Genomic DNA, 26,716 nt, shown 5'->3' with positions numbered 1-26,716 from the left:
TTATTATTAATTTGCTGGACAGAGCGGTGAACATTATTATGCATAAGACAAAGATAACGATCCTGATCAGTTTAGAAATCTGTGTACGCTGTAAGGTTTTTACTTCTTAAACTTTTAAAATACACGTTTCGAATAGAAAGAAATCCTCTTCCTGGTACAGTCGCATGAAGAGAGAGGCGAAACAGCCCTACACAGCCCTGTCGCAGTACACGAATATAATCATTTCTCATGTTAGTTAAATACTTCGATGCTTAAAATGTTTAGGGAGAAATGGAATACCGGTGTGTATTTTTCCTTTAAAGTACCGATTCCTGGAATCTGACTGGCTGACACCCTTCTGAAGTGGTTCCATAAGATCTGGTGTACGGAAAAGAAAGCGTTGATAAAAAAGCCTGGATTCCCATGTATCTCAGAGAGCGAGTGATCAGAAAAAGGAACAGCTGTTACACCCAGGTTTTACACTCTCTCTCTGTTGAATGAATGAAAGCATTTTATTAAAAACGCGTTTTCGTTTGTCTGGGTATTTACCTTGTAATCTGTGGTTTACATCTACTGTATTGTTTTGAGATGCCACTTTTAAAGGTGATATGTAAAATAAAGTTTTTTATTATTGTTATAGAGAAACATGATCAGATTTTCCCTGGTTCAGAAAAAAGACGATTAAAATCTGTAATCTTTCCACTTGTATGTCATCGGACATTAACGAGTACAACCCCCTCTCTGCCGGAGTGCTGGCTGTGACGAATTAAACCGGTTTCACAGGTATTTTCAAAGTAGGAAGTACAGTGTTAACTAGTAGCTAGGCTCCTCAATGAAATCGCTTTAACATGCTAATGCGTTGGTGTAACAGTCCGGGAGTGGCAAGCTTCCAATGTCAACTCGACTCGATTGGAAGACAATGAACGTATTTTAGCCCTAAATGAATTAATAGCAAACATGGTTTACATAAAAGACATTTTTCCAAGAAAGTTTATAATAATACAATCTATAGTTGAAATCTGAGCCTAAATATAAAGGAAAAGCATTTTCAGAGAGCAATCACGCTGTGTTTATGTAGAAAAAGCGATTAGGTTTATGAGCAATCTAATTACCTATTCGCTTAAAACGCTATATAAAATAAAGTTTATTTAAAGATGAATGATAAGTGTCGCAGTTTAAATAATTTTCGTAGTAGGGCTTGGACAGATTCCAAGTGCATTTTTGCAATTTACGTTGCATTGTCCAATGTGCTGTTGTAATACAGTTTAGAATACAGTAAGTCTAAACTGTATCAGCTTTATTTATGGGTTGCAATTTAGAAAAAGTCAAAAACCGCGCTCAAAATGCAATTTAGAGCTTTCTGGCAAGAGGAGACACCCAAATTATAATGTAACATGCCACTGTTTGTGCATGAACAAAGTTATACTGCAATTTTCCTTAGATACGCGATTAAAAAAAATAAATTTTTTGAATCCCCGGCGGAACACATTCCATAAGAATCAGCGCTTTTATACAGTATATCGCCTTTAAACACATATATTTAAACACGCGTTTACGATTTAAATCAAAACGCGATTCAAATCAATATAAATGTTTATTTTGTAACGCATAGGTGACTATTCATTGTTATTAAAAAGACTTAAATTCGATCATGTTGTGATATTTAGAAATATAAATTTGTTTGGTGCGAGTGAGGTTTTATTTAATCTCTGACCAAGGGAAACGTTTCATTTTTTCAAAGAAATGTTTGTTAAAAAATAAAGTCATAGTTCCATGGGATTCAATCACAGACCGTGTGACATGGGAGTCAGGAAACTAACCCACAGCGCCACCAACGCGGTCACATGCTGAGGGCTGAAAAAGCACTACAGAAACATTATCAACAGACAATGTACAGATTTGATAAAGCTATAAAATAATGTAATTAGGCACAGAACAAGTTTACAGCACAGTACAATAATAAGTGCTGACCATGACTTTAGAAGCATAAATTACCTTACACTCAATTTAAACACAAGCTGTCTTTAGCCCTCTAAGCTGGTTCATACAGAAATGTAGAGAACCAGGCTCAGAACACACAGCTTCATTAGCGAATACATATGCAGGACAACTAGAGAAGACGTTTTACAGAGGATGGATTTTTAGAAACATCCAATCAGTGACATCACTGAAGTCAACTCCTAGGTACTGAAACTGTCGTGTGGATAGTTTCACAAGAATCAGACAAAGGTTTAAGCATCGCTTGTTCTAGATAAAACTGCAAAAAAAAAACAACAACCCGTAATGTACTTCTTTGCGGCTATGTTTGCCCAAATCATATATTCATAACGTGAAATTAGAAAATAATATTACGTAACCAAAATCCGCAATATGGAAACAGAACCTGTGTAATTGTTGACAGATGATGTACTCGTAACATTTTTACAAGACGAACTACAACATTTAAAAAATGACTTGTATGTACTTGACATCTCTAATCAATCCACTGCACTGCATTAAAACAAAACGAAAACTAGAACGCCCTGGGCATACCGTTTCGCGCTTCTTATCAGTTGCTCAAAAGTAATTTGACCGTATGAAATGCATAATATAAACCTAGAAACATATACGTGAGCAGTATTTACGTAGTATCGGTGTCAAGACATACCTCTCAAATACTGTAAATCAAGTTAAAAATATCTCAAGACCGATTCTGGTCATAATGAAACCATGTTTTGTGTATGTTTTCTTTAAAGTACCGAGACCAGCCATATACTGTATGTTTATGTTCCAAAATTAATATCGTTTATGGCCTTCACACGCGTTGCAGTATGCTCCTATTCTTTTTATGCTCAGGCACTAAGATTTCCCTTCAGTGATAAAATTCCATATAAATATTCAATACTTAAACGGGCACAGTTAAGACATTAAATATACATATACATACTGTATACAGTACAGTTTGCATACGGTAATATGTTTATGTTCCTAAATCAATCTCTTTTATGAGCATGTGAAAGGCATGGTGAATCGATTCTCAAAAATTACTGTACTTTGCATGATTGGAAACAAATGCGTGATTGCGAAATGCTGTGGTGTTACTTTTACAAAGATGGTCAATGAAAAAAATAATGTGGACCAGGGCAATACTTTGAGTTTACAGCTTGTCCAAGGTCATTTATTATTAATACTATTAGTAATATCTTCGTTGAAGACTTTGATGGCGACAGCTCAAACATGAGAGGTTGAGCTTTATTAGCTCCACCTTGCGGAAATTCCGGATGCTATTATTTTACTTGCGGTACTATAGGAGAATTTACGGTAACTCGTGGTAGACTGCATAAATCGCACCGCAAAATAATGCGGTATCGCCTGCTTGTTTTGAATGGCTGCATCTGTAGGCTTAATAATGTTAGAACAAGCATGTTAAAACCAGAACTCACTGTCAGTTGCCAAGTTAAATACTTGAATGCATAAAATATTTATGCATAATTAAATTATTTATGAAGAAGGTGGAAGCTTGTGTACTTTTGTCCATCTGAGCAATCTTGCTTTTCTAAAATATACAGACATTTTAATGTTTAATGTTTAACAAATTACACAAAGTTTAAAATTATTAAAAATCTGAACAGTATACAGTAACTTAAATTCTTATTGGAAAAAGATTGTCCCTCAGCAGTGACTGTGTTTTGAAACCAGGCATTTTCTGGCGACAGCTCAAATGCTGTACATTAGACTTTAAGCTTTATTAGCTCCACCTGGCGGTTTTACGAGGTACTTCCAGATACTGTTATCCTATTTAAAAAAACATGTGGTTTGTTGCGGTACGTTGTGCTACATCCACCGTGTTTTAATGAAGCGTACCTTGCTTGTTTTGAATGGCTGGATCTCTAAGTGAGAAGATGTCATTATATATTTGAGTGAATGAGTTCTAATTCCCATCTACATATATCGTATTTTGTGGTTGTAAAAGCTTTGAAGTGTATAACAGTATGTAGACACTACAGTAGCTGTACTAGAAAGATGTAAATTGCATTAGGTATAGTGCTTGAAATAAAGGTATATTTGCTTATTGGGGATATTTCTAATGCAATTTATTTGAAGTATTTGCCAAAATTTACAGATTGATTCTAGACGAGTATTGTAGAAAACTATGCAAATGCCTTTATCAATATCCATACTATTTTCCTGACAGTCCTCACGTTTTCTTCATGGTCGTTTTTATGTTTGGTTATTATTTTTGTTATGTTATGTTAATGCTATGTTTTACCCTGAACTGAGATAAAAGATATGTTAACATTAAATATCAAATACTTCCTATTATTGTTGGCTATTAATTAATTTGCAAATCATTCTTTTATTTGCATATACTCTTGCCCCTTTGTATGTCTACAGTAAATTCAATTTTCTATACAATTGAGAGCTTCTGAATTGAATCAATGTAATTCACATCATAAAAATAAAGAAATCCAATGTCCTTTGGACTTAAAGGGCCAATGTCAGACTTTTATGGCATGTTCTTTTCACATTCTTATCATATGTTTGAACATTTCCCGTTTGCAGGTGGTGGTGTGTGAGGTTTGGCATCTTCATCTAAATTTTTCACTTTATAAAAAAGGCTAAACAACGTGTGTGTGCATGGATATTTTTTCAAATGGGATGGCTTTCTCTTAAACACTCTTAAAATCCTTTAAGTGGCAGGCACTTAAGTCTGCTCAAGCCTTATGGCAAAATTGACTAATCTGGCTGTGGTATGAAAACTTTGTAATAAAATTTGTATAAGGAACATGATGTCACATCACATTATTTGGTCGCATAATGTAGAATGCAGTAGGAATCTCTTTTACTCAAAAGTGGGAAAGCTATTGACAGGACCCAGTTTTAGGTATCAGTTGTACCGACTAATGTACTTACTTCTGGCTATAAAAGTTGTTACTCTTATGAGCAAGATTCAACCTATATGAAATATTAGCAGTATTACCTGTCTAGCAGAAATGGTTCACGTAAATGTTTTTACAAACTTCGTAAAACTTGTAAAACAACTATCTATTGAATAAATGAGCTGTTTTTCTATTACTTGTAGGGGTTTTGTGAACTTACTGGAACAATTTATTAACTGTAACAGTAGATCATGAGATGATTCTTTTATGGCTACTAGGGGACCAATAGTCCGAACAACCAGCAACGCACACACATGGATTCAAAAACACAGAATACATTTATTAATACATAAAACTGTGCATATAAATACATATAACAGTCTGCCTGGATACAGATGGCAGACCTTACTGTGAGGGTTATCAGAATACAAGATATATAATCAGAAAGAGATACAAACAAGGAATATACTTCAGTATATTATTCAGCTATACTATATCGTTAATCAATCTTACGAATATAACTTCTACATTAGATACGCAGAAGTAAATACATTACTTATGAATTAAATTGACATCAACTTGTGTTGAGGTCACAGTTGAATTCTTCAGATGCAGTGTAGAATATTGAGCTACTTATCCAGATATGGATTTGGATTTCCCGGGGAACGGACATAAAAGACCAGCTGGCAGACTTTGTCGCAGCAGCGTCCAGTCGGCGTCCTCTGGCCCGGTTATGGCTCGGTGCCAAACCAATCCCGGTGCAGTTCCAAGTTGTGGAAGAAGGAGGAAGAGACTTCTGCTGCTGTGCACTGGGCAGGGTCTCTCCGAGGACCTCTCTCTAGCTAGCGTCTGGGCTGGGCTTGGAAAAAGAGTCTGTGCACAGAAACGTGACATTGTGGTCCAGGGCAAGTCACTCTAAAACGGGAAGAAGAGCGGTTCATTCCCAGCATAGTGCTACTGCTAAATAAAACTTATTCAGATTGTCGACAAGAGTCCAACCGTATGTCGCTCCGGTGACCACATGGGTGTTCACAGTGGCGCCAGCGAATTCACGAGGTCTTTTGCTGCAGGCCAGACCTCAGGCAGATCTGTCTTGACGCGCAGGCTTCTCCCTGGCTCGGCTTGGAACAATTTTGCATGTCCCACACTCAGACAACAGTGGCAGTCACGTGATTAAGTCTGAGAGACCACGAGAGTGGCAAGAGGAGCAAGGTTCTGAGCCTGAGTTCTGAGTTTGGCGGGCACTTGAGACCCATGCTCTGCAGGTTCCTGATTGGTTGGTCAACTGTAGGAAAGAATAACATTGACCTCTTGACCTTAGGACCATAAATCAGGTGTTGTAAGGCCTAAATGGGCCTGAGCAGACATCCTGACGCCAGGGTAGCCCATCCATTATGATAGTTGGAGAATCCCTTAACCTGGGAACCTGGGAAGAAAACACTTTAAATCAGAAACCACATGGGAAGGCCTCTGTGTTTCCTGCACCACAGAGATGAGAGAGAGAGGGGCCTCTGGAAGTGGCACAGCAACACTTAATTCTGTCTTATTAATAAGCATTGCCGCTACGTACGTAACCCATTTTATTGTATAAAATACTCCCAAAATTTATTGATAAAACCTGTATACTGTATATGGTATTTTCCCAGACTGGAAATACAAATTATTTAAACATTTTTAAATGTAATGATAAGGAGAAAGGAAACAAAATCTTGGTCTGTAATCTTCAGAACTGTTACCAACCTTTTGTCTGATTTCCTGTGACACCTTTCCCAAGATTTTGTATTTTGAAAAAAACACACTGTTCAGAGAAACTCTGAAGGGAATCAGTGTTTTCCCAATGGATCAGGAAAGGAGCTGAAAATACCCCTTGTTTTACTTTTTTCCTTCATGCTATCCTTTTGTGTTACCCGTCACAGCTGCAGGCTCCCAGTGTGAAGGGGTTTGATTTTGCAAAGCTCCACCTGGGGCAGCACAACAAAGATGACATTCTGGTGATCCAGGAGTCTGCTCCACTGCCAGCGCCGGTGAAGGAAGTGACTCCATCAGAGAGTGGCGATGTGCCCAGTCCCAAATCCAAAGCCTCTTCCAAAGTTTCACGGGGTGCCAAGCGGAGGGGCAGGTGAGTCAGAAGCATTCAGTGGACTTGACATGCCCTTAACATGAGGATTTGAGGTTCTTTTGAGCCTTAAAGAAAATGGGTAGCCACTGTTATCTGAAGAATCATATTTGAAGAAGTTATTTTTTCTACTTGTATGTACACTTATCTTAGACATGCTCTGAAACTATTTTTTAAAATGGTTGATAAATCCATGATTTGCTGGGATTAGATGAAAAATCTGTTTCACAAAAGGCATTTATAACTATACTTTAGCAATAGAAATACAGTGGTTTTCAATCAAATGAAAGTTTGTCAGTGAATACAATAATTATATGTTTAAAGATGAAATTGAAATTTGAACTTTTATATTTTTGTATTAATTGAACACTTGATTAATATTAATTTAACATATTAATTTCTAATCATTTAAGAATCTAGACGTCATAAATAGAACTCGGATGAAAGTTAGCAGGTGCAATATGCTGCCTATTTATTTTGAAGCTACTGAATGGATAATGTCACAATTTTGAGACATACATTAGTTCCACTAAACCTACTGGAAGTTAACCTTTTATTATTTATTTTAGTAAATTTGAAAGCAAATGTTTCCATGCGTAAGACACTCTAAGATTAAGCAAAGTCTGCATCATGTATTCAGGAACTGTAGTATTTCTTTTGCATATGAATGCAGCCAGCAACCATATCACTCTGCAACTCACACCTGGCAACCCACTGAAGCTAAGCAGGTGTGAGCCTGGTCAGTACCTGGATGGGAGACCTCCTGGGAAAAGCTAAGGTTGCTGCTAGAAGTGGTGTTAGTGAGGCCAGCAGGGGGTGCTCACCCTGCAGTTCACGTGGATCCTAATGCCCCAGTATAGTGATGGGGACACTATACTGTAAACAGGCGCTGCTCTTCGGATAAGACATAAAAACCGAGGTCCTGACTCTCTGTGGTCATTAAAAATCCCAGGGTGTTTCTTGAAAGGAGTAGGGGTTTAACCCCAGCATCCTGGCCAAATTTCCCATTGGCCCTTACCAATTATGGTCTCCTAATAATCCCCATCTATGAGTTGGCTTCATTACTCTGCTCTCCTCCCCACTGATGGCTGGTGTGTGGTGAGCATTCTGGCACACTATGGCTACTGCTGTTGCATCATCCAGGTGGATGCTGCACATCAGTGGTGGTGGAGGGGAGTCCCCATTACCTGTGAAGTGTCCAGAAAACCACTTTAACAGAAAAGTGTAAGCAATTATTAATTATTATTATTATGTTTATAGAACAAATCTTAATTTGGACACCTTGTGAAGAAACAGTTTTTGCTAAATCTTAAAAAAGAAAGGAGAACTTTTAAAATATTTCTCTCAACATTCAGAGTGTATTGTTAGTTGAATTGTTAGTTGCTTTGATTATCCGGATCTTAGCAGATTCCTGTACTCCAGGGAGAATGAGTAAGCACAAACAAGCCCATCCAACCTCCTATCCTATTTAATAATTAATCTTTTGACATACTGTACTACAAGCTCCATAGTGACATACAGGAGGTTCAATACTAGATGACAGCATCATAAGTCTACAGGCTTCTAGGAATTCATCTAGGCACCTAGAAGTTTGTTTGCAAGAGTTTTGCCAGAAGCCGAGCAATCCCAGGATGACTAATTCCCAACCAACCTCTGGCAACACTGGGACAATTGTGTGTCTTGCCACATGGTCACATTTCTCTCAATGGAATATATACCTTAGGTATACTAATCGGTAAAACTGGATTTACTGGCCAGTCAACCTTGTGCCAGTCTTTGAAAATCAGGGCTTTAATATCCTTATGTATACTCTTGCAACATTTAAAATCAATATAAAATATTTGAAAATTTACACATTTGAAATTTACACTACCAAAAAAGCTTTTTAAGTCAACTAGTTACTCTAAAATAAAAGCAATTTTGGTTCCACTTATACTACAGTAAATTCTGCTTTTTTGACATTTGATATGATCGACTGGTTTCTCAAGGTATAGGAATCCATCAATACCAATTGTCAGCTAGTCCTTATTATTAGGTCAATGAATCACAATCCATTTATAATTGGTTTTAAGGTACAACTCTATGTAGTCAACAGCCATACAGGATCATAGGACACCAAGAGGAGAGGTATTTTTAAGTCACTAGAGGGCAGCAGTATTCTGTAGCCATTAGAAAGAGGCTTTAGGGCCCTAAGTTATAGAATTTGTTATAAAAACCATGCACTTAATTAAAAATCAAATAAACTATTTTTACTTAAATATCCAAAATGTAATGAAATAAGAAATGCAGAAACCCAAAATGTGTATCTTTTTTAAATCTCCAGACAACACATCACCTCCTAAGACAGGAGGTGAATTATTTTGTGACAGAAATACTAACAAAGCAATGTTACATATGACTGAATTTGCTTTTATACAAAAAGCTGAATTTTGAACTTGCACAAACTTTAAACAGTGGAGTTTGTAAAATGGTTTTATTCCTGATTTTCCTGAAAAAACACTATAACAGTAACACATGTTGACTTAGATGGTGTTTCCACAAGAGGTTTATAGTGGTTGTAAATATTCATTGCTTGACTGGACAAGAGTCTGTCCACATTATTTTTTTCAGTACATTTGGACTTGCTGGGGAGGATAATGTATCACACTGTTCTGTTTTTGAGGAATTTAATAAATAAAAACTGATCTACACAAAAAGTGCAATTTGAGATATGCCAGAAGGCTTATTTGAGATTTGAGGAGGGTGCATTGACGGTGTTAATTTAGCACATTGGAAGAGCCTTTACACGGGTACTGTACTTTCAATACAGACTCTTATGAACAAATGCAGTTCAGAACAGCAAGGTACACTAGGCTACAGTTTTAATTTTAATGTGCAGTGTAATTTTAATATATTGGACTGCAGAGTGTTTTAATTATGTTACATGTGCATATTGAATTTGTTGGAGCAAAGACATTGATGCTTTTGTTGTTGGACAGAATTTCCCCTTCTGATGCCGAGTCCACAGTGAGTGAGCCTTCTAGTGGACGGGAATCAGCTGAAGAGAGCACGAGACCCTCCATCACCCCAAACTATGGAAAGCAGCATCGGAAAACTGTTAGGAATGGCAAGTACATCATTTAACTTGAATTTGTATATATGATGAACACTGGAAAAAAAATGATTGAAAACAATACTTTCTTTGCCTGCTAAAAGACTTTACAGTAAGTCCTGTCAGTTCTTCACCCTTCACTGTGATCCACTCTTCAGTCATATAAGTCATATTGCTTAAATGTCTGGGTGAATTCTTAATCTTTATTAGACATTAATAAAATGTGAAAACAGGTAAACTGTGAACTTTAAAGCTATTGCTTACAGTGTCTCAGAAAAGACAAAGATTTAACATACAGTATTGTTTCTTTAAAGCCTGCAGTCTTGACACTTTAAAGTGTCATGTAATTGTGTTATATACTGTACACAACCTGCTCCATCCATTCAAAGCAAAAAACAAAAGAAGTAAATAGATAATTAATGTGTAGAAAAAGGTGAGATTGCATTAAATATTCAGTGAATTTACAACAAACCTAAATTAATTTAGGTGCACAATTTCCTTAACGAGCTACAGATAATCGAGTGGCCTCTGTATGCAATAATAGTGGTTCACATGTTTTCACAATAAATGCACAATAAATAAGGTACAGTACCTCAGTAAGGTACTTTCAAACAAGGATTCAGCTAGGAAGACCAAGGAGCTTTAAAAACACTCTGAGGGTTAAGTTGTGGAAAAGCTTAGATCATGCTTGAAAAATCAAATTATCCTTTGAGTATTGTAAAGTCAAACATTAAAAAGTGACTTTAGACACTGACTAGATTTGGCCATCTCTCCTGGGCAAGCAAGAGCAGCTGGGCAAGGAGGGAACTGATTAGAGATGCAAATATGGGGCCAATGATAACTTTGAAAGAGTTCAATATCCCAGTTGCTTTACGATGCTGGCCTGTTTGGTAGATTGAAAATCAATCTCAAATCTTGTGTTTACAGCAAAGTTTTCAGCAACAAAACATTTTTGTGATACCTCAAATCAAGTAGAAAAAGGTTTTGTGATTAGACAAGACACAATTGGAGTTTTTTTGCTCTAAACACAACTTCTGACACAAATCCAGAACAATACATCACTCAGTCAACACCATCCCTACCATTAACCATGATTGTGGTCGCACTATTACGCAGCTTTGTTGCAAACTCTGAAGTTATTTCCAACTTTATTGCAAAGATTTGAGATGGGTTTTCCATTCTGACATACAGAACTGCTTCTCATCAGCAGGGACTGGGAAGCTTATCAGGACTGATGATTTTGAGCAAAGTATTGGCAAATGTTAGAGGAATTTTAAGTGCTTCAGACTTAAAACTTAAAATTGGGACAAAATTCACCTTTCAGTAGGACAGTTATCCAAAGCTCAAGCCCAAAGCTAAACTAACTTGAATCCTATTGAAAACCCCCAGGAAGACTTGAAAACTGTTGTCTGTAAGTGACCCACAAGCAACTTGAGAGAGCTTGAGCAAATCTACCACGAATGGGCAAAAATTGCACAGTGTGCAATTGCAAAAGTCAGTGTGCAAAGATCGTAGAGACTAATCCAAAAAGGCCTGCGGCCATAATTGTTACCAAAGGTACTTCCAACAAATATTGAGTTCATCCAATAGTTATGCAATCAACACATTTAATTTTTTTCTTTAGTTTTTCTGACTTTTTCTATAACATATCTTGGCCTTAGTCTTCAGTTTGAGCACTCAGGTTTTGAATAAGATTATTAATTAAAAATGTATTAATCATTTTGTAATTTCACAAAATTGAACACCGTAGGGGAAGGGTCTGAATGTTTTCAAAACACTATATTTGCTGGTATGTGTTTCAAAAAAAGAAATCTTATCTCATTCTCTGGACATTACTTTGTCTTCTTCTATTGACACTGTATTTTCTTTTTGCTCTCAGGAAAAAATAAAATTGGTAAGATTTTTCACTATTAACTTCCTTTGTTGATAAAGTAAAACATTGAAAATGTCAAGACATTTGGGTTACTCTATTAAAATTACCAGCTATGTCAGTCTTTCTTCATTTGAACTACAGAATGTGTAAATGAAGGTGCCTGCTACAATTAGTAACCATTAACCAATACATGTTCTGCTCACGTAAAACATCCCACCAATACTATGCCTTGACTCAAATCTGCAATTTTGTGTAAAATACAATAGTATTTCACAATGAAGAAATAGAATAGTTACTGACTGTTACTGTCATTAATATGTAAATTGCCTACCTATGTATACACTCAAACACATATGACTTGCATATTACAGAGCATGCCTTGAGCCCTTTAAAAACCAAAACATTTCATATATATAGTGTAATGTTTTCGGGTTTGGCGAGGACTGACATGGTAATTCTGACTCTCGTTTTAAAAGAAGAAAGGCGCTTTTATTTTTGGGACGGGCGTCTGGCACAGCAAGCACAACCAAAGCACCCACGCGTGAGCAGAGAGAGAGCGAGAGAGCCAGAGAGAGCACAACACACTGGGGTCTCTTCGGGTAGTTACACAGGGATAGGGTGGCAATTGGGTACAAGTATAAAAGGGGTGTGATACCAGGTAACTATTTATACGAATCCGGGCGATGTTACCACTCTGTACACCCATTTTACAATGCGTCAGCTTCACTGGTTAGTGGCTTTCCTAGTCCCCACCTTGACCACTACTACTACCCTCCTGCTCCTCGCCGTGCACCCCAGCCGGGCGCTCTTCTGCTGCAGTGCCAGGCGAAGGCTCTACAATAGCATTGATTACACTTAAATGTTTTAGCTTTTAATATTAGAACAGTAATTAATACTGCTTACGGCACACTGTATTTATTGCCGGTATTTCATCAGTTGTTTTATTAAAGATACAATAGCAGCAGGACTTTTGGCCTGGAGTTATGTTACTGTAGGTTCTGTTGGCAAATGTTGCCAAACATACTCTACCTACTGTATAATACATCTTTTACCTAAACACAAAACCAATAACTAATATTCCAAAGACCAATTCCATTTAATTAGTAACAAGCATGACCCTGTCTGCAGTCGAAAACTTTGCTATACTGTGTATTGTAGCTCTCAAATCCCAAAGAAGTTACCGTGCGGTATGCCCCCTGATGGCAAAGGGTAGCAGAAGAACATTAAAAGGTCATATTGTGTTGGGATTAAAAGTTGCATGAAAAACACACCTAGAGGTCACTTTTTGGTTCTAGTTATATTAATCTCTTTTACAGGCAGAAGGAGATGTTTATCATATCAAGTACTGTACAGTGTTCATCCTTGTTTTTTTAGGACTCTTAGGTTATAAACATTGAATGTATTGTTCTTTCAAAAGGATTTTCTCTGATTTTCTAAAAAGGCAAACAAGGGCAGCTGAAAGGTCGATACTGGATGTCCCTCCATACTCGACTCTCAATTACAGACCTTCAAAGAGGTTTTCCATCGCATGTGTGGATTTAAAATCTTTGTTTGTCATGCTAACAGCATTGACTGTTCATATGATGATAGAGCAAAACATTGCAACAGCCTAGCCATTAAGATATTAAATTACCCACAACCCAATGCCCTGCTTTTAAAACTTTCTTTTTAGAATACTCTTCCCCTTTAAAATTCAGAAATTTCATTCTGTTGTAAAATTACATGTTAGAATTTCTTCAGATATTTGCACTGTACCTGTATCCTCAAAATGTAGCTTTGGATACTACAAAGAATATTTATTATGTTTATGCAACCAGTTATTTACCTATGTTATAAATAAGTTTAATTTAGATACATTCTTTATAGAGACCAAATGAATGAACACAGATTTAACAGAAATGATAGCATATTCCCTTTATATTCATTTTTAATTTTTTCACAAGAACAGACAATCTTTTATCTTACCATTTATGTTCGACAATGGTGTAGGAGAATGCTTATTTCTACACAGTGAGATAGGGTGACCCAGTGGCAAATGAGCAATATTGTACTTTTGCCCATTGACTATCTATTTTCAGATAAATCCATGAAACACATTATAACACAAAGTAGAATCATCCAAATGTATTATCCAGTTTAATTTTGTTTTTTCCATTGAAAAATGCATGGATATATACAGTACAGAATAAATCATGTTTATTTATTAGATTAGACTTGATTTTCTCTAAATCTTTTTTTAATTTTAATTGCTTGTAGGCACAGAATTCAATGAAATTATAAGAATTTGGACTTTGGAGAGACTTTTCTACAGAAACGTATTGAGATATTTATCAAGACATCTGCATCTTAGCTATGTGATTGACAGCTGTTAAGATGCTTCAATTACTGCCAGGTTTGGTTGGATGTGAGTCTGCCAAGCTAGCAGTGTACACCAATGTCATATGCATGCACAAACTGAGCTTACAGTGAGTCAGTGTCAATTCTCCTATTGAATCTAACTCTGCTGTTAATACTTAAGGGCTCACATTGTGACTAAACACAGCCATTAACAATTCCTATTTCCATATTCAGGAGAATTATTTATATTTATATAAATAAATATATTTGTGCTGAAAAACAACATTATGGAAAAACTTTTTGCAAAAGGTTTTTCCACATCTTGAAAATACTGATAGATTTCTGATTTGCTATAGGAATGGGAAGTCAAATGAAAGATAAAGGTAGTTCTTACTTCTTAATTTACATAAAATGCATGTGTAAAAAGAGCACAGTACTTTTTGGGTGTTCAAACTTTTGTTAGTGATTGCCTGGAATTTCACAGTTCTGATGACAACCTTGTGTACATCCCTGAAAGCAGGTCCTCCACAGATGAATGGCACAGAGGAGCCACTTTCCTCTGCCTCTATATTTGAGCACGTTGATAGAATGTCTCGCACATCTGAGGCAACCAAACGGGTTTCCAACAAGATCCAGCTGATTGCCATGCAGCCCATGCCCGCTTCACCACTTCACAGCACGGCAGTCTTGGAGAAAGTGTCAGAAACTGCCAAAATCAACAAGGAGGTGAGTCTTGGCGTCAAGGCAACATTGATGCAGGAAAATATTTGGCTTGTTAAAGACCTGTATTTCTAAAAACAGATTAGTTTTCCAGTCTGACAGGAAGGATGTAGAACATGTTTTTTTACAAGATTTAGAGACAGAACAATTTGAGTATTGTACAGTATTTAGTATAACTATTTAGTATAACTATTGAACATGAATATAATTATTGTTAATGTTATTAACTTGTTACATAAAAATAATATAAGGAATATTTAGAACCTGTGTCATGAAACCTCTAATTAACTGTACAGATGTACAGTACTTTGCATTGCCTCTGTGTGTATTGTGTATGTTCCTATACACCCACTCCTCAGGTTACATAACAGCTGAATTCCACATGTCTGTACATAACCCGAAAGGGACCCTTTCATAGCTGTGGCGCGAATATTTATAGAGAATTATCAATCATGATATTATATACTGTATAATCATACCCTCTTCATCCTGAGGGTTGTGGAAAACCGGAGCCAAACCTAGCACAGGACAGCAGGGCAGATACACAAATACAAGCACACTGGGACAATTTAGCGAAGCCACTTAACCTAGCCAGCATGTCTTGGAAGGTTGGAGGAAAACAGAGCTGTGAAACATGTTTACACAGCTCCATAACTATAATTCATAACCTTTAGTACTCTTTGTATTATTATCATCAATAACACTAAGAATTTACAGAAAAAATACAGAAACCTTTATCAAACTTATTTGACTAATAGTATAGTATATCTGTGATTGCACATCTTTTGAGTTCTAAATTTTCATTGTAAAGATTTGTAAATAGCTTTCTTATCCTTTCATTTACTGAAGTCAGTGTTTGCTTTCATTTTAGATACAGACAGCATTGAGGCACAAGTCCGAGATTGAACACCATCGAAATAAGATCCGTCTAAGAGCTAAAAGAAAAGGACACTACGACTTTCCGGCCATGGATGACATTGGTATCGTGGACTCCAGGGAGCACCGCCGTATCTATCAGAAAGCTCAGATGCAGATTGACAGGATCCTGGATCCTGAAGTGCATGTGCCTTCAGTGTTTATAGAATCCAAAAAGAGGTTAGAGATTCGCTTATTCACTACCTGTCATAATTAAAGCATCTCATTACCTTACATTAGATAAACTGTTTTATCTGTTGCTTAAGACACTAATTAATTCTGGGTATTTATTCTGTTTTAGTTTTATCATAACATTTTTATAAGAAAGATTTTTGGATTTCTCAACATTTAATCTTTTTTCTGAAGCAGATGCTTAACAACACAATTCCAGCTAATACAGTGAGATTTTCTCTCTTTAAAAATTGCTAGGAAGAATACAAACACATAAGCTAAGTAGAACATAAATAGGTTTGTCCCAGTTTTTTTTCAGCTGGCGAATACCAAGTAGGCTGTATGTTCAATGCACCTCTGAAGCTATTGAAGAGATGTTGCTGAAATATTATTTTTAACTATTCATAAATAAATTAAATCTTAAAGACAAAAGCATAATTTTGAAGAAGAATAAATATTTTACTATATTTTTCCCATTTTTCCTATACAGAATGGAAGACGAAGGCTTAGTGGTATTCTGTCAATAGTGTAGTTTAAATATTTTTATGTTTTTTGTGCTAGAGTGCAAAAAGATTAAAGATATTTTTCTTTTCAAGAGCAATAGATAATGTAAAATCCGCTAGTTATGTTTCTGTGTGATAAACACTTGCATCTGGCAAGAAGAATGGCTATTTAAAAAGTATGGCAGATACTGTACTTGTCCCTGTAGAACCATCGAAGTTGCCTGTATTACATATACAGTATATTTAAGTATAACACTGATCATGTAAATAATATAATTTTAAAAGAAAACCGCTTGTGATTTACAAATATATATAGCAAAAAGTCACTCTTGTACCTTCATACCCCCTTCAGCTGTCTTCCTTTTTCATGGTGTATCCTCTCCAATAAGCATCTGGATCTGTAAAAGTTTATACTTATGTCTTATGTTTTTTGTAATCAACTGTTTTTCCATACAATCCATGTGTCTTACTGGCAGGAACTGGCAGTAACAGGTTGTAGATGCCTTCAGACTGCCAAACTTACTCACTTTTCAACAAGTGACCATCCATAACTGGTGAAGGGAACCTGTCCCAGGCTTTATGTACAGTATGTGAAAAATATGTGGCATAGCCAAACATATTGGCGCAAGTGATAAAAAGACCTGTTATTTGTTAATATTGTGTTCTAGTTCCTATAAGAGACTGCAGGCAAATTCTTCTTTTCCTTCTGATAAATATTCTATAGAGTGAGATCAGAATGTTGTACTTTTTGAGCACAACAGGATATGTCTTTGCTTGTAATGGTCTTAGGACCCAACTGTAGCTGCCTCTGTCCCTTCACTTACATTGTTATTGGCTTGAGAGAGGATGTATTGCCATAATATTTCATGTAAGTACTGTAAATACATGCAGATACAGTACTTCTTTTTACTTTTTGATCTCCTGCATTGTGTTTTAAGATGTACTGTATTTATTCTCCCCATACTTTCAACTGTTTGCCAGTTTTAGCCATTTTAGCTTACCTGGTCTCTGTTCCATTTTGATATAGTTTCAACTTCCACACAATATTGTGCAGTAATGGTTCCCAACTCAGGTCCTGCTTCAGTCTTGTGCCTGGCTGTTGGTTTTCCTTCCTCTATACCAGACCTCACCTTTGCTTATTGATGCTTTTTGCTGACCTGATTACTTTTTTAAACGTATTGTTTGTCTGTTCTTGCACACAGTCCTTCTAACAAGTTTAATAATAATAATTAATAATTGCTTACACTTATATAGCGCTTTTCTGGACACTCCACTCAAAGCACTTTACAGGTAATGGGGACTCCCCTCCACTACCAGTGTGCAGCACCCACTTCAATGATGCGACAGCAGCCATAGTGCACCAGAACGCTCATCAGCTGTCAGTGGGGAGGAGAGCAGAGTAATGAAGCTAATTCATAGATGGAGATTATTAGAAGGCCATGATTGATAAGGGCCAATGGGAAATTTGGTCAGGACGCCAGGGTCACACCCCTAGTCTTTTCAAGAAATGCCCTGGGATTTTTAAATGACCCCAGAATCACGTCTCAGTTTACTGTACGTCTCATCCGAAGGACAGCGCCTTTTTACAGTAGAGTGTCCCCGTCACTATAATAGGGCACTAGGACCCACACCAACTGCATGGTGAGCACCCCCTACTGGCACCACTAACACCTCTTCCCAGGGAGGTCTCCCATCCAGGTACTGACCAGGCTCACACCTGCTTAGCTTCAGGGGGCTGCCGGTGGTGAGATGCAGGATGATATGGCTGCTGGCATAATTAAGCATTATAACCCCAAAAGCTTTCATTCTACACTTACATCAAATGCATTTTAATTTGGAATTACACAGAAAATGGCAAAAAATGTGAAGGGACGAGAAACAGTCACTATTTCTTTTCCAAGTCAATTCCAAGACAGCACACACAAGTTGCTTCCATAGCCAACAGAGTAATGCGTGTTGGTGATGATGTTTTAGTACTAGTATCTTTTAATAATGTAATGTAACCTTGTTGAAATGCTATTGTTTTTCCTCCATGGTCCAGAAATAGGTTTCTGGAAAAAAAGAGGCCAGATTAAACTTAAAAAGTTGAGTAGTGATTTGAATGACCTTGTTGGTTGCATACTGTAAGTTTAAATGTAGCTGATACAAGGATACAAAGACAATAATAATAATAATAATACTTTTGGATTTTATGAGTGACATTAATTTTACATTTCTAAAATAATTTCAAGGCATTTTTTAATTATAATGGAACAGGATTTGTCTTTGCTCTTATTGTTTTTAATTTGAAACTTGCATGGGAAATGTAGTTAAAACAAGCGCGTCAAAACTGTCCAAAAAAACTACAGTAAGTGACAGAGTTAAAGATTTTGATGCTTATGAAGAAGGTGGAATACTGTTGTGTACCATGTTTTTTATTTGCAACTACTGTACCACTATGAGCTACCGTATATAAATATGTATATTAATAAATTAATAATGTTAATAATGTTTGGAAATATTATTATACTTTGGTTATTTTTATCTACAGCTACCAAAATTCCATTTAGTTACATGATTCCATATTAATATTGCATATGAAGGATTTAGTAGTACAAAAGATTAAATAAAGCTACTGTTTCACTAACATTTTACACACCGCAAGTGGCACTAAATTCAGCATGCTGAAACACACTGCACTATACTGCACCTTGCTTACTGCTGAAACAAATTTTGACATGCATTCTAGATGGCTGCATTTTATAACCAGGTGATGTTACCATTCACCATGTGGGGTATGGAATGAGACAACCTTAATCTAACCTGTAGTACAAGATAATCCCTTTCTCAGTTGATCCCATTGGGCCAGGACCACTTACCGTCTTTTTAACTTTATTGGCTGCCCGACACAGCAGCAACTGAGTCGGCTTCTACAGTACTTACAGTATTTCTCTACATTTCTCCACCTCAGAACTATATAATCTAATGCCTAACCCAACAGCATCAGAACTGTTTCTCTACACTGCACCAACTCACTTTTGAGTAGACAACCCTTGAAACCTGTATTTAACCCAGCACAACCTTATACTGAGACACAAGTAACCTTCTTTTTAAGATATAGATATATACTGTATATTCATATCCATTTTTTCATACACATTTTCTTGATCTTTCCACATACCCATTTCCCACATGAAAAGTGTGTTTCTCAGCTTGCCTGAGAGAATGTGTATTTATGATTTTCTTGGCTCTCTACAAAGTCTTTTTACCTACTGTTTGTACTGTAATGTGTTTTGCTTTCTTTGCAACTAACACTAACCGGTTACACAGATAAAATGATCACATAGGAAAATTAAGAGGATAGTTTTTTGATGGATTAATATGTGGAAATATTAAACATTCCCTCTCTATAACTTTATTAAAGTATAATCATGTTTACCTATGATTCTTTTAGTGCAAGAGGAAAGCGTTCTCCAAAGCAGAGAAGAAAGCATCAGGTCAACGGCAGCCTAACAGATGCAGATAAAGACAGACTGATCACCACAGACAGTGATGGAACATATAAGAAGCCCCCTGGAGTCAACAATGTAGCTTACGTTGTAAGTCACTTTCTTTACACTCAATAACACCAGGTCTTCAAGAACAGAAAGGTTTCCATGCTTTCATTTCAACTTAGTGTCCTAAATCAAATTGTTTCCTGTGTTGAATGAAATCCCAATGTTGTTTTTTAAATCACATTCTATGTAATATCCATAGTTTCTTAGTAAAAAGTTAAGAAATAACCAAATGACATTTTTCCACCCTGTATTTCACAATGTATTTCACTTCATTAAAGTAATAGTTGCAATTTACATACTTAAAATGTAATTGAATTATAGCACTGCTGTAGAAAATATTAATTTGTTTATTAGTTGGGATAAATCTGTTTTTCTTACAAAATGGAGCTGGGCAAATCATGTTAGACCTTGTTTTTCATTGCTTGGGGTGTTGCAGTTTTTATCTAATTTGTTCCATATATTGAAGAAACTATATAAAAACTGTTCTGTATTGGTTTAGTTCAGTATTCAAAATGTGGGATCAGTCAGAATATGTAATACATTGACTGATATTATTTAGAGAATTATTGTATTTTACTTTAACCAGAGTGCGATCAGTTTCTACCTTTATTGCAAAGGTAGAGATTAATAATAATAACTCCTTACACTTATATAGCACTTTTCTGGACACCCCACTCAAAACACAGGTAATGGGGACACTGCCGTGCTGTGAGGTGGTGAAGCGGGCATGGGCTGCATGGCAATCAGCTGGATCTTGTTGGATTACTTTTTTAAACTTATTATTTGTCTTTTCTTGCATACAGTCCTTCTAACAAGTTTAATAATAATAACAATAATAATAATAATAATTAAGCGCTTTTCTGGACACTCCACTCAAAGTGCTTTACAGGTAATGGAGATCCCTTCCACCACTATCAATGTGTAGCATCCACCTGGATGATGCGACGGCAGCCATAGTGGGCCAGAACGCTCACCACACATCAGCTATTAGTGGGGAGGAGAACAGAGTAATGAAGCCAATTCATAGATGAGGCCATGATTGATAAGGGCCAATGGGAAATTTGGCCAGGATGCCAGGGTTACATTCCTAGTGTTTTCAAGAAACACCCTGGGATTTTTAATGACCACAGAGAGTCAGGACCTCAGTTTTACGTCTCATCCGAAGGACGGTGCTTTTTTACAGTATAGTGTCCCCGTCACTATACTGGGGCATTAGGACCCACATAGACTGCAGGGTGAACACCTCCTGCAGGCCCCACTAACACCTCTTCCAGCAGCAACCTTAGTTTTTCCCAGGAGGTCTCCCATCCAGGTACTGACCAGGCTCACACCTGCCTAGCTTTAGTGGGTTGCCAGCTGTGAGTTGCAGGGTGATATGGCTGCTGGCAACTGCTGGCTACTGGCTGACAAGAAAGAAATCAAAGATGCCCTGGGTTGATGGTTACATAATATGAGGTAGTGTTGATTCTTTGCATCAATATCTCCTTGCTTGTTTCCTTGCAGTCGGACCCTGACCAAGCTCCCGAGCCCAGGAGCCCTTCCCCCCAAGACAACGAAGTGTTTGTTGGATCCCCTCCTCCAGGCCACGCACCACCGCCGCCCGCGTATGTTCCTCCACAGCCCTCCATTGAAGAGGCTCGTCAGCAGATGCACTCCCTTCTGGACGATGCTTTTGCACTAGTAGCGCCCACATCACAAGGAACGACTGCTGGCATCACTCTCCCTGGTGTGACTTCAGGCCCGCTGAGCTCTAGTCCCCCACCAAGGACCTCCAGAGGAGCAGGCACGGGCCAGTGGGGTTCACCTTACACGGCTGCTCAGGGACTCAGCCCCTTCTCTGCGGTAAGGGACCAAATGTGCACTGATACACAGGGGGTTCTGTTGTTTGACTGGTAATAACCTCCTGAGGGATATGCCTTATAACCTTTAAATCAATTCAAGAGCAGCCATGATTTAGCTTGAGTAAAGCTGAGGCTCAGCCTTTTGTATTTTGCTGTACAGCCATGATGCCATGTGACATGTACATGGCACACTGCCATCTCATCCCACACTGGGATGCTGCCATCCCAGCCAACTAAACAACGTAGTAGAATACTGTATAAATAATATTATTATTAATAATAATACATAGTATTTATTATTATTTAATAGTATAGTACCGTATAATAGTAAAGTGCTTTGGGATTATGTACCACAAAAGTAATTATATAAAAAAGGGTGTTGTTGTTATTCATGTTTTAATGTCACATCGCACAAAGAGTTATAAAGGATTGCAAAAATGCTGTGGCAATGCAGATTTGCCAGACTCCAGGGCATATTACCAAAACTTTGTTCACAGGATCTTATCCAGCCATTTCTTGAAAGAAACCTGGGTGTTGGTTAAGTTGTCATATAGCATTGTTGTAGCAGTCAGACATACTGTATACAAAGACAAAGACATACTGTATACTTCCAATTCCTATACTCTTTTAGCTTTAGATTTTGTTACATCTGAGATAACGTTCATTGTATTTGACTATAGCCAATATGTGATCATTTTTTACCTTAATTGTAGTCTTAATTTGTTACATCTGAGATAACCATACTGCATTTTTCTAATAGCATTATAAAATCCTCCAACAACATTCTATCTAAAATATCTACATATCAACACCCTGTCAACATTTTGAGTGAGCTGTTGCTCAGCATTGCATATACAGTATGATTAGCAAACAGATCTGCACAATTAGTTGTTTTTCAGCACCTAGGGTTTAAAGAAATCAAATTGTGGTAAATTCCAAAATTGATTGGTTCAGTTTAGAATTGTTAGTTGGATTCTCTCAGTTGCTAAAATACCTTGAAGAAAATATCTTTTTAAAATGTTATAATGTACAGTTCTTAATTAGGCGAGAAATACTGTAAGTGTGCAGCAGTCATTTTAATAACAGAACACAACAAAAACCTTTGATAGTTCAGGTGGGTAGCTGCGTCAGCATGCGTAGGCTGCAAAGGAACAAGTAATAGGTTTATTCCATGCTGAAAAAAAGAAGAAAGAGAACACAACGTTTCGGCCGTGGAGCCTTCTTCAGGTGTCACCTGAAGAAGGCTCCACGGCCGAAAAGTTGTGTTCTCTTTCTTCTTTTTTTCAGCATGGAATAAACCTATTACTTGTTCCTTAAAAACCTTTGATATCCACTTTATGTAAAATGGGTCATCACCAAGTTCTCTGTTGTAGCTCTGCTTCCTTACCTTCGGCTCAGGCTCTATAGATGCAATGCACAGTTTTGCCCCTTTTCTGCAGGAACTTGCCCATTACTATGACCAAGTACACTCATCTCAAACAGCCATCCCTTCCAACCCACTTTTCCATCAGTTAATGACTTCAGACAGTTTCTTTTTCTTTTCCATCACTTTTCAAGCGGTTAATGACTTGCTGCTGGTTCCTACAGTATATCAATTCCTTGATGAGATAAGCCGAGCACCACATGCTTCTCAGGGAATCCCAATTGGCACCTTTAAATCCTTTGAGTTTTGGACCTTCTCCTAAACTTTTGATCCCCTGAAGTCATGGATTAAATCCAAATAATACCCACTTAAGCACACCTTGTTCCATAATTAAGCAATTTCCTTTGGTCATGCAGGGGTCTCATTAGTTCCCCTTCTGCACCCTTACACACTGTTCTCCAGAGCAGAGAGTCACCACCTTTTGTCTCCCTGTTCAATTTAGAAATGCAACCAAGCTTTCTTTGAATCTTTCATTTCTCTCTTATCCATTCAACATGCTAACTGCATCCTCATTCATATTCTACCTTTAGTTTTTGTAATTTAAGAATTCTGAATCAGCGATGTGGTCTATCACAACCTAAGGGTTGTGAATGCGTTGTGCTGTCATTCTTCTCAGCTGGGAAAGTTACTGTACCTCAATAAAGCTCACTATTGAGATCACTATTCCAAAGTAAATTATGTAATCTTTCAGAAAATGTGTCTGTGCTTACTGGTTTGCTTGTTTTCTTTTAAAAAATATTGATTTATGACTCATCAAATTGTTAATTGAAGTTATTATTTATATTTATTATCAATATTTATATTTTAAGTAGGATTTCAGGTAAAGTTGATGAGGTTAGGAGAATCTGTCATTCTCTTTGAAGACTTGTGAAGAATAGTAAAACAAATGATGTCACACAGCAATGTAACATTGAAACATTGGCACAATTGGAAGAAATGCATAAAATCAAAAATAATCAAAAAAAGGAAAATATATACCTTTAATGTGTACCTAGTATTGTTTATTTCTACCATTGCTTTGTCTTTTATTTATAAATGTGTTGATATAAACTGTATGTATTTACTGTATTTTAGAGGTATGCTGAATTAGGAATGTCTCCTCCCTCAGTTCAAGGGTTACTACAAAGGTAGGAAAATGAAGTCTATTTCTCTTACTAGGTGGAACAATTTGCAAAGTTGTCATTAAATCCAGTGAACTGGCGTACTAGAGCAACTTTTGCTGGGCTTGGATTACAAACTGAAATATATGAGAGAGCAGTAAATTGTTTTTATCATTTGGCTTCAAAAAAGCATAGTTATTTTTTATGCTTCACTTACAGAAAGTATTAGGAATGACTATTGTCATGACTAACAAATCATTAGAATGATCCACAAAATGGGTCTGCTACCTGCAGTTCCCTTTTTATTGTTACAAAAATTGTTGAAATACTGTAAAGATTTTGCTTGGGAAAACAGTATGTTTTAATTAAAAAATGATGTGTGCTTCTGGTGGAGTAATGTTGAACCATGTTTATGTCTGTTCTCTTTTCACAAGATATACTGTAGAGTGTTGTCAATAATAATGTATACAGTTCTTGATTAAGGTTAATATACATGTTTTTTTAAATTTTCTTAACAACCATTTTTGATATTGTCGATAATATGCACAGTTTTGCCCCTTTTCTGCCCCTTTTTGTTTTTGCATTAAATTCTTCTGCTGCATTTGTGCATTTTATAATTCAGCATACTGTATATATTCTTCAAGGGGAACCTTTTTCCAAAGTGTCTGGTTTATTTGAATGGAATTTTGAGTGCTTTATGATTAATAAGTGCTTTATTGTTAGGTGTTATAAAAATGTTCATGTTATATTTAAAACTGTATAATAAAGTTTGAGAAGTAAATATAAAAAAGCAAATCGTAGTGCTTTTACCATGATTAGTGTTTGTACAATTACCTTTGGGGAGGGTGTGAAGGTTGCCTCAGCAGCGACGGGTTTGTTTTTCCACCATGACACTTTCCAGTAGTAAATGACTTCATATGGTATACCTCACTGAATTCAGATACAGTCTAATGCTGCATTGTGGTCATATTTACAGCTCATACTTTATAGCTCATTTTATGTGCTATAAATACAATTAAAAAGGATATAAAAGAACAAATTAAATTCCCAGACTCTGTCAGCAACACACTATTCATTAATTTCTGACTTAAATGGGTACATCCTTACTCAGTGCACAAACGTACTGTGAAAGCAGTTTTGCACAATCTTACTTTCTTCAATTCCACAATTAATTGTGGCAATTTATAATTTTTCCAAATTGTTGAAATTGTCGTTAAGAAAAAAATATGTAGATTCAATACAAAGAGAATCTGTCCTTAAAAAGTTTTACTGTATGTCTAATGACCTCAATTTGTTTGATGTGTTTCACCAGGCAGGGTCTTGGTTCAGGCTACCTGCAGCCTGGAGAACCTGGGCGGTCTGAGCCACCCCAGACAGAGGGCCTGTACTCTGGTAGAGGAGTCTACAGTGAGGAGCTGCCCTCGTCTGCAAGGCCTCGTCCTGTTGGAGGAACTACAGGTATCTGTCACACCTTTGTAGCAGAAAAATGACAACTTAATTGGGTCCTAAAGGTCACATGCCTACTTTTCATCTCAAACTAAATTAAAATTTTTAAGTAATACATATTAGATCTAGGTTTCTGTGTTGTGAAATCTGTGCTCTATTTGCCATTTTGACTGAATCACAATTTGATAGGAGCTGGAGCTGCATTGTGAAATCCTTGTGCACCACTGATAAAATATATCTGGTGTATAAGTACAAATATCCATCCATTTTCTTACGGCTTTATCCCATAAAGGGTCACAGGGTCACAGGCTCACATCTGTACTAAGATGTGTACTGTGCCACATGGACATTGCCAAGTTACAGTTACATTAACCCACCCTAGGATATTGCTGCTATCAGGGTAGCAGTGCTTCTTGTCCATAATCCAGCAGTGCATACTGTTCACTATATGCTCATATAACTGATGGAGCTATTATCAGTTGTTTGGGAAGGTTGTGGTATGGAATAATCTGCTTCTCTGTTTTAGTGTATCTTAATGTTCTGTCAAGACAGCAGAAAAGGATGTGAACAAATAACAAAAAGGAACTACTGTATACGTAATTAGTTTTATGAGGTAGCTATGAGACATATACATTTCTCTGATCACTTATGTGTTATATATTGTATACCTACTTTTTTAAATTGCTTGTCAGGTTTATATTTTTATTTCACTGTGTCATTAGCTATTACACTGCCAACATATGATCATATTAGATAGTTCAGTATTTTAATTTAGTAATGCAGATTTAATTTTCAATTGTTTGGTT

The 26,716-nt window shown here is 36.7% G+C and overlaps 1 protein-coding gene across 1 annotated transcript in view; it reads left to right on the top strand.

The window, feature by feature from the left end:
* The window catches only part of LOC148829210 (UPF0606 protein KIAA1549-like), a 76,790-nt gene that overhangs the window by 35,011 nt on the left and 15,063 nt on the right, over nucleotides 1-26,716 (top strand). The window contains exons 13-21 of the mRNA XM_088922584.1: nucleotides 6,755-6,957; nucleotides 9,933-10,060; nucleotides 11,925-11,939; nucleotides 14,776-14,981; nucleotides 15,847-16,070; nucleotides 19,998-20,142; nucleotides 21,604-21,942; nucleotides 24,439-24,491; nucleotides 25,777-25,922. Of these exons, the coding sequence (XP_088778710.1) occupies nucleotides 6,755-6,957; nucleotides 9,933-10,060; nucleotides 11,925-11,939; nucleotides 14,776-14,981; nucleotides 15,847-16,070; nucleotides 19,998-20,142; nucleotides 21,604-21,942; nucleotides 24,439-24,491; nucleotides 25,777-25,922 (1,459 nt within the window). The remainder of the gene's footprint in view (nucleotides 1-6,754; nucleotides 6,958-9,932; nucleotides 10,061-11,924; nucleotides 11,940-14,775; nucleotides 14,982-15,846; nucleotides 16,071-19,997; nucleotides 20,143-21,603; nucleotides 21,943-24,438; nucleotides 24,492-25,776; nucleotides 25,923-26,716) is intronic.

Source organism: Atractosteus spatula, chromosome 8, assembly GCF_055471065.1.
Source record: "Atractosteus spatula isolate fAtrSpa1 chromosome 8, fAtrSpa1.hap1, whole genome shotgun sequence".
In the NCBI taxonomy this organism is placed as follows: domain Eukaryota; kingdom Metazoa; phylum Chordata; class Actinopteri; order Semionotiformes; family Lepisosteidae; genus Atractosteus; species Atractosteus spatula.
The sequence above is the reverse complement of the archived record's forward strand: the minus strand, read 5'-3'. Positions and strand labels throughout refer to the sequence as shown.